At 37.5% G+C, this 16,801-nt stretch overlaps 3 protein-coding genes across 3 annotated transcripts; 1 reads left to right on the top strand and 2 right to left on the bottom strand.

The window, feature by feature from the left end:
- Positions 1-1,696: 1,696 nt before the first annotated feature.
- LOC132191915 (uncharacterized) lies at positions 1,697-3,390 on the bottom strand. The gene is made up of 2 exons (XM_088511226.1): positions 2,102-3,390; positions 1,697-1,943 (listed from the first exon to the last, which is right to left on the bottom strand). Exons 1-2 carry the CDS (start codon positions 3,301-3,303, stop codon positions 1,829-1,831), a joined length of 1,317 nt encoding a protein of 438 aa, XP_088367352.1. The 5' UTR covers positions 3,304-3,390; the 3' UTR covers positions 1,697-1,828.
- Positions 3,391-7,349: 3,959 nt separating this feature from the next.
- Positions 7,350-9,417, top strand: LOC132192084 (expansin-A4). The gene is made up of 3 exons (XM_059607288.2): positions 7,350-7,613; positions 7,717-8,029; positions 8,661-9,417. Exons 1-3 carry the CDS (start codon positions 7,463-7,465, stop codon positions 8,962-8,964), a joined length of 768 nt encoding a protein of 255 aa, XP_059463271.2. The 5' UTR covers positions 7,350-7,462; the 3' UTR covers positions 8,965-9,417.
- Positions 9,418-10,580: 1,163 nt separating this feature from the next.
- LOC132162583 (MACPF domain-containing protein CAD1) lies at positions 10,581-15,836 on the bottom strand. Its single transcript, XM_059572838.2, has 7 exons — positions 15,184-15,836; positions 13,187-13,425; positions 12,913-13,108; positions 12,706-12,783; positions 12,037-12,220; positions 11,764-11,927; positions 10,581-11,570 (listed from the first exon to the last, which is right to left on the bottom strand). Exons 1-7 carry the CDS (start codon positions 15,439-15,441, stop codon positions 10,932-10,934), a joined length of 1,758 nt encoding a protein of 585 aa, XP_059428821.1. The 5' UTR covers positions 15,442-15,836; the 3' UTR covers positions 10,581-10,931.
- Positions 15,837-16,801: the final 965 nt, after the last annotated feature.

Here is a 16,801-nt window from a genome sequence, read left to right as displayed (position 1 = left end):
CCACCCCCCATGGCTGGTATGGGGGTGGCCGAACCACCCCGATGGCCCTTGGGGGTGGTCTGGCCACCCAAAAAAACCAAACACAATTTTTTTTAATTTTTCTTTTGCCCTTTTGGGGGTGGCCAGACCACTCCCAATGGCCATGGGGGTGGTTCGTCCACCTCTAGATTGGCCATGAGAAGTGGCTCCTGCCACCCATTGGCCAACATGGGGAGGCTGGCTGGAGCCACCCCTTTAGTTTTTAAATTTTTGTTTTTTAGTTTTAAATTTTTAATATTTTTACTTTTTTAATTATTGATTTTTTTTAAAAAAAGAAATTTAATGATTTCTTTATTTATATACTTACTTTTTCACTACCCAAAATGGTACGGTTTTGGATAATAGCATCTATGCGGTAGTTTTCACTACCACATAGAAGTAGGATCCATAAAAGTCATTGAAATTAATTATCTACCTATTCAAAGCTGCGCCCACATTATTATTATGGAGCCCCGAGCCACCCACCATAAAACTCACAAATTACCGATTAAAACAAAAACTTGGGAGCATCACTCACAACATTGATTAGGTCTACAAGTGACAAGAAAGTGGCAGTCACTTTTGGATTTGGATCCGCTGGAATTCCTAGGGGAATTCTAGTTTCTGAAATTTCAGATTCAGGCCATCTATTTTCATTAAAGAGTCATTATCCTGCCATGTGTCCCACTATTAATAAAATAATAATAAATTTGTAATGATATTAATGATATTAATAATCATCATTATTTTATTAGTAATGAGACACGTGGCAAGATAATGGCTCTTGGATGAAAATGAATGGCTTGGATCTGAAATTTTATAAACTAGAATTTCCCTAGGAATTTCAGGGGATCCGAATCCGTCACTTTCACAATCCGTAAGGCATTGTGGTCGGAGGAGTATTAATTAAATGATTTAATTTTAATTTTTTATTATGAATTTAATATTTTGAAGTAAGTGGTATTTTAATATAGTATTAAAGTAGAGGTCTTGAATTTAAACTTTACTTTCATAATTTACTTATTATTTGAATTTAATTAAATATTCTACCTATTAAGTCTCACGTAAAAAAGAGCATTACGGTGATTTAATAATTGTTAAACTACTACAGTGAAATCACACGTAAGAAAGGGTATTGGAATATTAATTAGGGTTAAATACAAAAGTGATCCATGTGTTTTTGGTGTTTATCAAATTAGTCTTTGGGTTTTCAAAAGTGATAAAATTAATCATTGTGCTTTTTGACATAAAATAAATCATTTTGTTTACTTCCGTTAGTGGGCCGTTTGACACACGTAGGAAAAAGAAAAAAGAAAAAAAAAAGCCAATTGGTTCAATCACGTTGCACCACGTATACCATTTCCGCATAATCATTGCCTAGCAATTTGTTAAATCAGTTTTCCATTTAGTCCCTTGCTCCACTTTAGCCCTACCACATTACCAGAAATAAAATCACACTTACTCCATCATCAAATCGATGTTTTCTTATATGCCTAACCTAACGCCGTTGCCCTTACATCACCATTCGGTCCATTCTTCACTTATAACCGGGAATTGCCTCAGTAAAAACAGTCCATTAACGGAAGTAGACAGAATAATTCCTTTTACATCGTCAAAAAAATACAAAGACTAATTTTATCAATCTTGAAAAGTCAAGGTCTGATTTTGATACACACCAAAAGCATAAGTACCCATTCTGTATTTAACGCTGATTCAATTAGCACAAATAGTGTTTTAACGTGAAAGAGTAAAACAGCTCATCAGTACATCAGGGAGCTATATATGCCCATGTTAATTACATGAGAGCTAGCTAGGCTAGGTTCAATGTGCTAGGCTCTCCAAAATGTCTCTTCTTAAATTCCTTATTGGTTGATTTCTCCTCCAAATCTATGGTTGATTTCTCCTCCAAATCTATCTTCTTACGCCTGCAAGTTTAAGAGGCATCCCATTAGCACATTAGCACTTACACAAGACATAAAAAAGTAAACCCACTGAAATCTGACAAATATATAAAGAAAAGAAAGGCAGCAGAGTATTATAGATTTTCAATATTTCAAATCAAGTAGGAAAACAAGAAACTTACACTATGTTGCAAAATGCCAAGGCTGCGCAGGTTGTTCGTTCCATGGCATACTTTTGGTCACAGACAACCTCTATATCTAAAGTCTTCATTCGGGGCATAGGAGAAACTTGAACTACAACACAACGAATATAGTCAGTTTCATCTGAGAACTGTAAAAGGCAGAACCTTTGCTTCTCGAGATGGAAGAAGCGAGGAGGGCGTCCCCCTTCGTCCAAGATTCCATAATCTTGGTAAAAAAACCTTCCGTGACCTTTAAGACACCCTTCTAGCCACAGATTTAAATCCAAATCGTAGGCAATGAATAGCATATCATCTGACAATGCCTCCTCGCGTTTGATCCAGTATAGAGTGTTGCCGGCACTTACAGACCTTCCGGGCCAACTATCACAAATAAGTTTGTGGAGGAAGCGCTTAGCAGGCGCAAGCCTTCCCCAAGACCTATGACGCACATTATAGGCATAGAAGGTAGCAAAAGAGTAATGAGCATTTGGACGGTAAGCCACAATAACCCTTTCCGGATTCTCAACAACTGCAGAAACGACTATAGATTCCGGATATTGAAAAGGATAATTTGGTGGGTTAGGGAGAGCTTCCCATTTTCCATTGTCGACGTCAAAAACCTCACCCCAACAAGGATGAAGAAGAGGAGGTGTTTGAGAAAAACTATTACGGAGATAAATCTTGTTCCCTAGAACCGAAATTTCCGAAACAGATCTCCCATAGAGCATCGGAGAAACAGGGACAAATTCCTTACCTACCTGCGGAGTAAACCTTAATCTGTAGGACTCCCGAATCTCCCGTGACGACGGATTAGAAATGTTCACTCCCCCAAAGGAGTAGACGTGGGGGCCTAGGGTTGCTAAGGGAGCCTTCGTGGGAACCATTCCTTTCCAAAAGTGACGGAGCCGTTTTGGGTAGACCTTGCCGCGACCGTCAGCCTGAACACTAATGGTATACCACTTTGTATGCGTCCACCGAGTTCCATCATCATCCGTCGCAGTACGAATCCCACTCACACAGAAAACGATGTCGTAAGAAAAACAACCAGCAGGTGGTCCAGCCGCCGTGCAGAGCGGCCGTGCCGAGGTGTCCACCCTTGGAGTCGTTGTTCGAATATTTAGGGATGAGCGGCTGCGTGAGTAAATCGTTTTTCTTCTTTTTGGAATGAATTCGTCCCTGGAGTATTTGTGAATAGTACTCATGACCGAAGAAGGAAGGGTAGAGTTTTGGGGAAGAAGGGCTTCGCAAAAATTAGGTTAGACTTGGGGAGGCGGCGTGATTTTTTTGGGAAATGGGAATAAGAAGGTGAAGAAGGGCTATTTATAAATAAATAAATTAAAAGGTGAAGAAGGGCTTAATACGCGGGTAAAGGAGAAAACGGCACATGTAATTTGTAAATAAGCTGAGCTGGGCTGCGGCCCATTCTGCATTCTGTTTGAATGATGTTTGTTAGTTGGGCCTAGTCCCCAACCTTGAACCTCAACCCAAATCATTTTTCTCATCTTCCTCTTTCATTTCGTAGAAGGCAAAACACAACCACCACACTACAAAATGTAGACAAAACGCATTAAAGTTTGTCACTGTCATCCCATGGGCCCACTTGGGGTGGCTGCCAGTTTCAGAACTACCAAAGAGAGAGAGAGATATAGGCGGACTGAGAGAGATACCAGACGGCGACGTCTAGCGTGGCTGGTGTCGGGCAGTAGTGTTGTTGAAGGTTATTATTATTTTTTTTTTATAGTAAGAATGGTGGGTTAAATCTTTTGTTTTGTTAGCATGCATTTATTTTGTTCCAAGCTGACGTGGTGACCTCTGAATGATTGCATAAAAGCCTTGTTTTGTGCATCGTCTACACTCCACTCTCGTTAAAGTTTTGTTTGGAAATTGTTTAGAATCTCATTGATTTCTTATGTGCCTGTCTGGGCTAAGTCAGGTCCCGGCCCAAGTATGATTGGGGACAGTCCCTTTAGTTTCTTCTTTTATAAGGCCCAGGCATATGTTATTGCATGTGGGCGGGAAGGTCATATTACAAGCTAAGCCCATTACTGCCTGGGATAGAGCTGATCTTGCACTCTGCATATCAAAACAAAGGCTTGATTCCCCTTTTCCCCCTCTCCCGCTTTGAATTTAAAAAAAATTAAAAAAAAAATGGCTTGATTTCTGTTTTTTGGGTGATGTGGAACACGTTGAGGTTCTCAAATATCTATTTCGGTGTTTGTCTTCGCATATACATATTATTTGAAAACTTTTCTCTCTAGGTCCATTGGGGAAGGCCCATTGGGTCTCAAGGCTACATAATAAAAGAGAGTTCACTATTGTCCCTTAAGAGCATTGGCATTGGACTAGAAAGCAACTGTAGAATGGCAAAACAGCATGAGCACAGAGGCATATGCGTGATGGAGGTGAGCATGGTGGGACGAATTGCTTGGCTTCGCGTGGTGGTGGCAACGTCGGGATGATGACAAGGAGGAGTTGGGAGCTTCAACCAAGAGTCATAAACCCTAATGCTATTCCCAATAAGAAATTCAATCGGCTGAGGACCACGCGTTATGAAGTGAAGGTCACTAATTCGAATCTCCTCTCCCCCTTTTTGTGTGAACATGTCAAAAAAAAAAAAAAAAAAAAAAATCCCTAATGGTCTTAAATTCCTCTCTCCCCTAATATAGATGGGATTTGTTATCAAATTCCTTATTCAACAATGAGAGACTTCAACTTTATCAGTTGAGTCAATAAAAATATATACATGTATTTTTTTTTTGTTACTTTTGATCATATCCCTATTATAAATCGATGTAGTTTACGTATTAACGACTAAAATATAGACAACCACTTGATTGTCCATGTGACACTCAATTCCACAAAATATAAATTGTACAATGAATTTGCAAAGAAATTATAACAAAAGCTATAATTAATATCCCAAATATTTAATTTTCCTCCTAACCCTTCCCTCTCCCCACTCTTTCACGGTCTCATTCCTAGCTTGACCTAGTCCTCGAATGGAATTATGGGCGTTCAGTTGCTATAAAAACCTTGCATTTAATGGCCTCATGTTCTAATAGTACCATCCAGTTGTAAAAAAAAAATTACAGCACATTTTCTGTAATTTTTTCATCGTTCTATATTTACTTCCATGCCACCATTTTTCATCGGAAAACATTCAATATTGTCCCAGCTGACTCCCTTTGAGGATGTCCCCGAGATGCCAAACTTCTCTCAAGATATAATCTTTTGAAAAGTGAGGTTTCTCCCACGACCTAAGCAATATCTCCTCATAAAGATGCACTTGTTGCCGGTGGCGGTGGGGGTAGAAGTTTGTACGGTTGGCTTCTACTTCAACGGTGTTTTACTGCCGACTTCAAAGTATGACAGTAGCGGCTTTAAACCTTGTTTGGTAGGAGACTTAATTTGCTGCTGTAACTTGAAAGCAACCAACTGACTCTTTGATAATTTGTTCCTAAAATGCATAACAAAGTTAGGTGACTGCATAAAACCCACATCAAACTCGTGCTCTTCTGTAACAATATTCCTTACAACCCAAGTTGCTGTATTCAATTCTTCACTATCCCGCTCTCAAAGCCCGAGCACATGCATAGTGTTAAATCACCGCTTGTTCAAAATAAGAGGCGAACAACAGAAATAAAGTCTGAACTCGATTATAACTTTTGTTCTAATACTATGTCTTTATAGTGCCTTTTCTACCGCAACCTCCTCTTGGTGGTTGCCTTTACCTTGCGGGTGTTTGGATAGGATTGAACCTCTGTACGTTTATTCCGTCTCGGTGTTGAAACCGCTTTTTGTGGCCCTTATTGAGAGGACCGGGTCATTTTATGACCCATTTTCTATTTTTTCTTTGTATTGCTTGCAGCTGCGCTGTAATTTTCATTTTGGATCTGATGTTGGGAGCGCACCCCATTTTCAATGTTTTAATCATGTAACTATTTTCTTATTTGATTAGGAAAAAAAAAAAAAAAAAAAAACCTTAGAGGCTCTTATTTACGTCGGTATTTGTTTACATCGATAATGTAGTTTGTATATGTGTATGTCCGTTGGAATAATTCTAAAAACTTATATTTCATTTAAACTCTTATATCATTATGCTAATGTGACAGTACTCATCAACCATCAACCATTGAATTTTCACATGAGCTGTCGAATCAAACTAATACTAATAGTATGAAAGTGAAATATGAAATAAGTACGGGGGCATTACTTTTGTTTGTTGAGATAGTACACAATTTAAGGGAGGGCTCATAGGAAGACTGATGAGGATGTTGTCATCATAGTAACTCTCAGTCCAAAGGGCAAAGGTTGTGGGACAAATACCATTTTGAAGATAAGAAGAAGAAGCAACACCTAAAAAGGCTAAAAACCCCGTGATATTGCAGCTTCGACACGTCATCAGCTTCACAACTGGACATCCTTATTTGGTCTTCCAGCATGTCAACGGCCACCCAATCAATTTCTTCCTATATTGGACCAACTTTCCAACTGTCAATGGACACGTCAGTCACTCCCGTGCCTGCAGGTGCAACATATTGTTGCCGTCTCTCTCGTGACTCTTCAAAGTTCAAACTCCCCCTAAAAGTTTGACCACGCGGTTGGCTCTTTCTCCTAATTATATGGCAATTAACTAAAAAGTGATGCGAGAAGCTCTATAAGCTTGCTTTTATTTTAAGTCTCCTCCACATGTCACTTTCCTCATAATTCACTAAACAATTAACTTATCTATTAAATTTTATTGCTTAATTTTTCTCACAAATCAAATTATGTCACATGAGTTTATAAAGTACTAATTATAGTAAAGACTACTGTTGAGGGTAGGGACGGAGCCAGATTTAAATTTGGGAAGGGATTAATTGACAAAAAAATACCTTAAATTATTATTATTTTTTTTTGTCTTAATTTTTTTTTTCTTGTAATTTGGTGAGTGCCAATCCCCCTAAATCAGTCTCTGGTTAGGGGTACTATAAATCCCTTATAAACAAACGTTATAGTCCACGTGACATTACAGTACTTATCAACTACTAAACAATTCAATTTAATGGTGACAATATAAATTACGTCAATTTGTAATTCTACATTTCACTTATACACGTCAATTTGTAAAATAGTTAGAGCAAAAGCTGTATCATAAGCATTTACCTTTATAAATCAATGCAAAGCTAGCGTAACTATAGATTTTAGCCTACCCTCTATAACTCTCTCTCTATGCCACCACAAACTCTCTCATGTGTATAAATAGCTTCCCCTTCTACTAATCCCCCCAGGGCTCAATCCATCAAGCAAGCAGTTCACTCTCTCTCTCTCTCTCTGTCTCTCTCTCTCTCTCACGCTCACACACACACAAGCAAAGGGGCAATGGCCATTACAGCAGTGAAACTTTCCCCATTCCTGTCGTTGTTTCTATTGATCCTCTGTGTTGATCATGGCGCTTATGGACACTACGACGGTGGGTGGCAGACTGCCCACGCCACCTTTTATGGCGGCAGTGACGCTTCTGGCACAATGGGTAAACAAATTAACCTAAAGCTTCCAGCCAATTTACACATGTTTTATAAAAAAAACTTGTCGTATTGTTTCTGATAATGTTGCACGTGCATGGCGGTTTGCAGGGGGAGCATGTGGGTATGGTAACTTGTATAGCCAGGGATACGGGACCAAAACCGCAGCTCTTAGCACTGCTTTGTTCAACAATGGGTTGAGCTGCGGAGCGTGTTACCAATTACGATGCAGTGACGACCCTCAGTGGTGCCTCCCTGGCACCATCACTGTCACTGCCACCAACCTTTGCCCTCCTAATCCTGCTCTCTCTAACGACAACGGTGGCTGGTGCAACCCCCCTCTTCAACACTTTGATTTGGCCGAGCCTGCTTTCTTGCACGTTGCTCAATATCGAGCTGGAATTGTACCCGTACTCTTCAGAAGGTAACTTTTCTATGTCATTTCCACGTGTTTTTCTTCTTCTTGTTTTTAATGATATACAAAACATTGAAAATTATATATTAAAAAATATAAAAGACCAAAAAACAGCATTCTATAAAGAAATTCTTGAGGGTGAAGGGCAATCCATCCGGAAAGTTGCTAGCAAAGTTGGTTGTAGCGATTCATACTAAATGGTGTGAGTATTAATTAAAAAAACCCTTCTTATAAGTAAGTTGGGAAATCTAAGAGGTAGATGTACACCATTTAGGGTAGCAAGATAGAAAATTACTAAGATTGGATATTTTTGAGGTTCGGATCCGGATCTGGAATTTCTAGTGCATTAAAATAGCTCCACAAAAGAAAGTCATGTGAGATGTGATGAATGAGAGCCGGTGCAAGAGACCAAAAGGGGGGGCGGTGGCGCGTGTAGCCCATCCTCATGCGTGAGAATGTCGGAAGGTTGAGCGGTGGCCGGTGATGGCGGAAGGGGTGCGCGTGGGTGGTGGAGATTGTGGGTTAATTTGTAGTACATCTAACCTCTGGAAATCCAAACAGAAAACTTAAAAAGGCTGAAAATGTTTTAAAATCTTAAACTTATGGATTCATCATTCAATTCGTATGTTGGTTTTGTCAGGGTCCCATGTGTGAAGAGCGGAGGCATAAGGTTCACCGTCAATGGCCATTCTTTCTTCAACCTGGTTTTGGTAACAAATGTTGGGGGAGCAGGGGATGTCCAGTCAGTGTCAATCAAGGGGTCTAGGACAGGGTGGCAACCAATGTCAAGAAATTGGGGCCAAAATTGGCAGAGCAACTCAAACCTCAACGGCCAGAGCCTCTCCTTCAAGGTCACCGCCAGTGATGGCACCACTGTCACCAACTACAATGTTGTCCCTGCCGGTTGGCAATTTGGACAGACCTTTGAAGGAGGCCAATTCTAGATCAAGTTGTGTGTTTATAAGAATTTATTCCAGAGAGCTTAGGCAGAGAGAGAAAATAAGGTGTGGCTGGTAAATGCATAATGGCAAAGTAGATATGCTTTAAAACTTGGGAGTAAAAGGTTCACCTATTTATGTTATGAGTAATGTAAGCTTTTATTCTATCATTATCTCATCATTTTGTTGCGACAGTGCCCATCGGCTTTTAAATCAGTCTTTGTTTAAAAAAAATTCAAGCGTTGATTGGCACTACAATATCAACAGAGTGAGAGATGTAAGATAAAAAGTGTGATTTCTAGCTTTACTCTTATATTATGCATATTGCTTTATATTTAGAGTGTATCATTTTCAACAAATGTACATCCCGATTTGGTTGAAAACCAAGTGTGGGGTTAAATAAGACCATTTCATGTGTATGAATCATGAATTACAAAGAATTATTAGGTTGTTATCATCTTCTCTTTTCCCTCCTCTTTTCATGATTGGTTATTTCGGTTTGAGAATGATACTGATTCCAAAAGGAAAATGTTTGAAGTACTACAACTTTTATTATAACTCTCTTACAAACAAACCTACGTAGTCGTCTACTTGAGTATCATGTGGTAATTTTTATATGACGAAATTAAGTAACAAAATTAAGTAACAAAATTTGACATAATTTAATTATTTAGTTATTGACATAACATGTATCACGTAAACTATCAAAATGACATGGCTCTAACGGTTAAAAAAAAATTAATTAATTAATTAAATTAAATGAGGCCGTTCTACAAAACCAAAACAATAACCATTTCACATTATCCAAAAAAGGAAAAAAGAAAGAAAAAAACAAATCATCAACATAACAACAAAATCCATGTTGCATTTTGTTCAATTAATTTTACATAAAAAATAAATACGTAAAAACCAATCTAACCAGTTCAGTTTGCAAAGGGGATGGAGGTATACAAAATTGAAAAAAAAAAAAAAAAAAAAAAAGAAGAAGAAGAAGATACCTTGATTGCGATTGCAGACCCAAAACGCACGTTTGGAGCATCAAAAGCTCGTTTCAGCCAAAATACGATCGTTTGGTAAAATGGTTGTGAAAGAGCTTTTGGAGCCTGATTGTAATTACGTTTGAGAAATAGAGTTTTTAAGTTAAAAAGAGCTTTTGGGCAAAAACTTCGTTTTTAAGCTTTTGAAAAAAGTCTTTTGGCCATTTTAGGCTTTTTGGACCTTTAAAAGCGTTTTTAATTTTTTTACCAAACGAATACTTTTTTTTTCTTCAAACGGCCTTTTTGAGTGTTAAAAGCACTTTTAAGCCCTTCAAATGCAATCCCAAACAGACTTTTAGTCTTGTATAAAGCTTTACTTCAAATTGGATTTGAAATTTTTTTTTTTCTCAAATTCAATCTATTAAACTGATGTGTTTCTAAAATACATGTGATATTAAACTGATATGTTTCTAAAATTCATGTGATCTTAATAGAACATGTAATTTTCACAAACATTTAAAACACATCTCAGTTTAATAAACTGTATTATTAGAAATTACTCAAACTCAAATCTGAACTGGATTCTGCAGAGTTTCTGGAGTTGGGCCGCCTAGGGGAAGTAATTCAGATTTCAGAGAATGGAAATAAACGAAGAAAAAACTTTTTATTGAAAAAAAAGAAAAAAAGAAATACCCCTCGTTAAGTTTTTTAACATTCTTGTACAGAGGAACTATCTAAAATTTCTACAACCCTTTTGTCATCTACCGAAATGGGATTAACATATTCTACAGAATTTTGGCAGCATCTCTAGGGAAACCAGCCACCAAAACCACCCAAAAACACATTCTCTCAGATCTTCGTTTAAACTCAAGCCCATCACACTGCAAAAGTAGACGAAGCATGCTGAACACAAATTTATATACGCATCAAAAACAGCATCTGTGCCTAACAAAAGCCACCCACTGCACAAAATTCATACAAAGCCATGCATTAAACTCAGTAATTTAGCAGGGAGTATTTCACTCTCAAAACAATTTTCCCTTTCTCCACACCAAGCTTTCCACCAGTAACCAACCAATGACCAGGAGGATCTTGAGGCCCCTTGCACATCTCGGACATATCAACAAACTTAACCAACTTGCTCCCCACTAAGCTTTCTCTTGAACCTGAACTTGAGTCACCTGTATTGGAGTTACTACCCGTCGTCGACGCCACTTTTCTTGACTTATCATTCGGAGTATGATCCCACAATGATCTTCGGACTGTACAGCCGGGCAGCCTAGAATACAGAAGCTTCATGTACAAGACGTTTCTTGACCCAAAATCCCACACTCCAAGCTGAGCTCCGGTGACAATGTAGACGCCAGAGAGGTCACCAATGTACGTTTCAGGGTTCTCTACTGGTGCAGTGCTCACATGAGAGAAGTTTTTCCATTTTACCGGCTCAAACCATCGGCTATCTTGCTCCTCAGGTCCCTGCCACTTGGGAGCACCAATAGCCACGTGGGTGTCCCAGTATGGCTGAAGGATCTTTGGAAGAGACGCCAAGTGTTGGAGATGGATACATAGTCGATTCTGCTTGCTTCCTTCTAGACATAATCGCAAGCCAGTTACCGGCTTACGTCCAACCGATATCTGCATTTACAAGATGGAAAAATTTGCTTATATCTAGTAAATAAGGAGTTGGGGAGTCAGAATGACAGATTACTGACAAAACCATGAATTTGTTCTTGAATTAAAGGGAAAAAAATATATATATGTATTTCCAATGTTTTCAAAATAATTTGAAGGACTAATGGTTAGTATCATAAACTGCAAAAGTTAATACCTGCTCTTGGCTGACATAAAGTTTTTGCCCCATTATGCTGAATTGCAAAGATGGGCAAACAGGTTCCTTCCTTTGGTGGCCAGTTATCCTATCATGCACAGGGGCCCATATCCGAGGAATCTGAAACTCTAAAAAGTATCTCAATTCTTCGATAGGAGGCTTGTCTGCGCACAGTTATCCAAAAGGAATTTCAAAAACTACAGTTGCAAGGAATACTATAGCAAATGAGGAAACAATTCCAACCCATCAATCATGAAGCTCAAGGTGCCTTACATTCAAGATACAGAGAAATAGCACGGGTAAGATACTCCTTTCCTGCCACCCCATTAAGAAGCGCTGTTATAGGGACAAAAGCCATCTCAATGACATCTGGGGAAGACCGGACAGTTCTTGCCCATTGGGTGTGGTTTTGTTCCAGATCATCTCCTCCCCTTCTGCGGAAGATGACTGTCACATCCTGCATCAGTCAGAGTTTCAGAAAATTATGAGTTCAAGGATACTTAGTGATTCAATGACCAATGCCTGGCAGATAGCAATCATTAATGAGAAAGTGTATACATTGCAGTGAATAAAAACTTTGGCTCTGCTGCCCATCCAAATTTCACAATCCAATGTCCAGCACCAATCTATCTCATGCTTACCAATCTCTATAATTATATTATAAAAATTAAAATAAAAAAAATAAAAAAATAAAAACACCAGTGAACGTAAAATGGGACGTCATTCATCAGCAGAGAGTATCTTATTGACCAAAAAAGAAACAAACAAACAAACAAACAAGACAAGATTCAAAAATGGGATTATGTAAATGCGCAAGGAAAATGGAGGCTCATATGGACAAGCTCATAAAAAAGAATATAAATACTCAAAAAAAAGAAGATAAAAAAGGTGTATAAAGTGCAATAGTGAGCGTATGAATAAACAATTTAAGTTTTAAAATACTTCTTTTCCGGTAAGATATGGTGCAGCAGTGGGTTGAGGATATATTCCTTGGCTATTGAACAAACCAGGATCAACACCCTGCAAAGTTCAAAAATAAATAATAAACAAAGCAGTTACCAGAAAAGGTCACTAGTAACCAAAAAAGTCAATGGAAATGAAGGACGAGACAAAGAAAAGAAAAGGCATAAGATATTTTGTAGAACTAGCCTTATCCTTGAATTTCATTTGACCTGAACGGGCAAGGGTTTCTGTGTCGGAAAATCTCTGGTTTCCAATTTCCTGAACATATTTTTTAATTTCCATGGTTGACAAAGGTGAAGATTGATGTTGTTTAACATAAATCACATCTTTACCACCAACAGTTACAGATGTGATGACATGCGTCCCAAAATTTTCAATAAAGCTGTCAAAACATAAATACTAATTAGGGGCAATTTCAACCTTATCATTATTTTCCTTAGAATAATTTGAACATTCATACCTTGCTAAGGATGGTGGGTCCCAACAAGTTGGAACCACTCGTTTGACATTTTCTTGCAACACCAATGGGCTTTTTATAAGCTGAACCTTGGCAAGAGGAATATAAAAGCCATCCATAGAAAGGGCCTTTGTAGCTACAACATCAATATGCTTTGAACCAGTGAAGCTAAATGCAGAATTAAAACTACCAAGAGGAAAACTTCCGGAAAGATTAGCCTTTTGATTAAAATATTCCACCATCTGCAGTCATTCATGATAAAAGTATGTTATAACAATTGCCATTCAAAGCATTGACAATAGGCTACAAGATGCACTTAACTTCAGAAAATACTTATGCTGTTCATTCCGCATTTCATGATACCACATATTGTTGACCACTACTCTCTCTCTCTCTCTCTCTCTCTCTCATATTTCGAAAAAAAACAATGACTTTATCATTGTCACCAATTAAACATTCGAGTTAATGTTTTGAATTTCAATTTACAATTCTTGGAATCATTTGGATTCAAAAATTCAAACACTACTAAGATATGATCTAGAAGTTCAATTCCCATCCCCAGCCTCATGTGGTTGGGCAAAATACAAAGGATCAAACAACCCCAAACTTATAATCAATAATTAGGCAAGGTTTAGAATATGAATCAAAGACATTCAGATGAATGTGAGAAATAAAATTCTTCTCCTAAAAACTTAACTGGGTTCCCACATAAGTGATGATGTAGAAGGATAACACTACATGTGCAAACAAATAAGCCAACTTTTTGGGATGTTGAAGCTCAGGTGACAACTCCTTCCAAACCAAAAGGGAAGGATTGGAGCCATCAAGCTTGGCTTGAATGCAATAAATCTTGAGCATGAACAGAGTTCAACTGCTCCCTTCTTTTTCTTTTTCTCGTCAATTAGTTGTTAAAATAAAGATGTACTACTTCATAAATACATATTAAGTTATTTTTCAAGTGTTTTCTTTCAATAAATTTCTTAAGGGGTCAGCTTTAGGTTCTGGCTGGTGAAATAGCTAAGTTGAGGAAAATTGACGCAAGAGGATCAGCAAATGCTAAGTTGTCAGATTCTAAATTAATGGCGCTGGAATATATTGAGATGATTAGCACAAGAATGGCAAGAATAAGTATTATCAGGCATAATTGGCACAATAGGCAGTAAATCAGGCATAATTTTGGCTACCGATCAAAATTGCGCATAAGACCCAATCCGAAAAGCTTTTTTCGGTACGTATTGGCCATCGAGCAACCCTCAGTCAGACTTTTGTTGTTTTTGGCAACAAGTTGGTTTGCTACAGCTGTATAAGCCCCGCTTGCGGGCTTAGTTCTACACTTCAAGTTATAATTATGTTTCAGTATTTTCAGACTTATTCTCTGTTTTCTTCGGGGCCGCTAAGGTTTTTTCTTCCCTATTCGTTATTTTTATCTCTTCCTAAATTACCTTTCACCTTCAATTTCTGCTTACTAGCACGTGTAATCACAACAATCCTAATTCTGCTAGCATAAAAAATTTAGAAATTAAGAATTTACAACATGGGATAATAATTATAAGGTCCATCAACTCCGATCCAAGGAAATTTTTTCTATTTTTAGTTTTTGTGCTAAGTAAAACAAATTCCCTTCAGGTAAGAAAAGTCCCTCGTGGATGATCAGAGTGCCATATTGCCAATTTAGATTAAATATTGGCAAGAAATCTTGGAAAGTCCACTAGACTAAACTTGAGAAAGTTGAGGGTGAAAAATGTTCCCTATCATCATTACTTAGGAAGCACGAACTAATTTGCAGCTCCAACTCATCATCTATCCATTAGTGTAACCTAATTCAAATCCTAAAACCTAATCTTAGATGGACGCATCCACCATATCCCAAAAACACAAATATGATCAAATGAAAAATAAAACATTTCCCATTTTGCACAAAAACATATTATCCAAGATTTGACAAACCCATGAAACAAATGAACTGAACAAAGAGTCAGAGAAGGAGACCATAGTCATACCTCATGGTAACTGCAAACCCCAGAGCTCTGACGCCCTCTGGTCTCCTGAGAGTTATTGATGTCCCTGGGAACATTTGGCACAACTATGTTCTCATACAGTAAAAGATCCTTAGTGTGTTCTTCATCAACTTCAACCACCTTAGACCCAGCCACTCCTTTACAGTAGAGCAACCTCGTATCAAAATTTACATCAAAACCTCTCCCTAATGCCTGCACAGAGTTTATAGCAGTGTGCAATGCTGCTGCATTGTCCTCCATTGTCTCATCAGAAAAAACTGTGTCTTTCTGTGATCAGAAGCAGACCCAGTTCACCAAATTCACCCAGATAAAAAAAACCCAATTCCCTACTTGAGCAATTGAACTCAATTATTAAGAACCCACGAGAAATTGGAGTGCTTTGGGTTTCATTCATGAAACCAAGTAATATGAGTAGTTAAACTCTCTCTCTCTCTCTCCCTCCCTCTCTCTCTAGATTAGCTCTAAGAAATCTTCGAAGAAGATTCGAAGCGATAATCGATGATCTCCTTTAGATCTTGAATCAGGGAAGATTATCCAGCGTCTCCTCCTTCAGCTGCGTGTACTTTCTCTTTCTATAAAACTTCTCTCTCTCTCTCTCTCTCTGTGTACTTTTACTTCGAAAAAATCACAAAGACTTCGTCTGAGGTGTTTGCAAAATTACGTCACATCATGTACTTATATTCAATATGATTTATTCTTTCTAAAAAAGAATCCAAAACAATTGGTTATCCGTTATTCTTATATATTAATTAATTTCCCTTTAACGACACTTTGATATTAATTTCCCATTAATAAACTAATAAAATTTGAAAAATATTTTCTCTCTCTCCTTACAAACTTGCCGGTCCATGGACCATAACTAATAAAATAATTAAATTTTTATACTCACGTAAAAAGAGTAACAAGTAAAAATATTTAATCATTTTATTAATTATAAATTCTCCCTTCCTATAATTTTTCTGAGAGTATTCAGATGTTGATATATTTAATTAGGAAATAATACATAACATATCAAATCCACAAAAATAACTTTTGTCATATTTACCCCTCTTATTTATTTATTTATTTTTTTTAAAAAAAACATGCTCTAATATTTCATGTGTAATAATGGTCAAGATTCAAGAAGTCATCATTGAAAACAATATGCTATAAATAATTGAGTTTAATTTAAAGTGATCAAATAACCAAACTGGAACGTTGAAGAATAAATATTAATAAAAACTAATATTTAGTTTTAAAAAATGAAATATAATCTTATAAAATATCTGGGTAAGTTTAATGTAATTTCCCCTCGTAAGGATCGTCTAGAGGGGCATTGACTTGGGTCTTTGTTTTCTGATAACTTAAAGTGTGTGCAACTTGGCCAAGATCCGGACCGTTGAATAGTTTGCAAATGATCCAATAGTGGGAAGAGTATTTATTTTCATCGGGTCAACAAATTTTTTTTTTTTTTTTTTATATATATATTTTAGTCACTTATTTTGATAAAAACATCTCTATCTCACTCCCTTTTTTAAAAAAAAAAAGTGATTCCTGCACGGGCGTGCCATGCACGCCGCGTGCTCTTTATCTTTACCCCACTCCCTATATAACCATTGAC

This window comes from Corylus avellana, chromosome 10 (assembly GCF_965113065.1).
Source record: "Corylus avellana chromosome 10, dhCorAvel1.hap1.2, whole genome shotgun sequence".
In the NCBI taxonomy this organism is placed as follows: Eukaryota; Viridiplantae; Streptophyta; class Magnoliopsida; order Fagales; family Betulaceae; genus Corylus; species Corylus avellana.
Note: the sequence above shows the minus strand (reverse complement) of the source record. Positions and strands in the feature narration are given on the sequence as shown.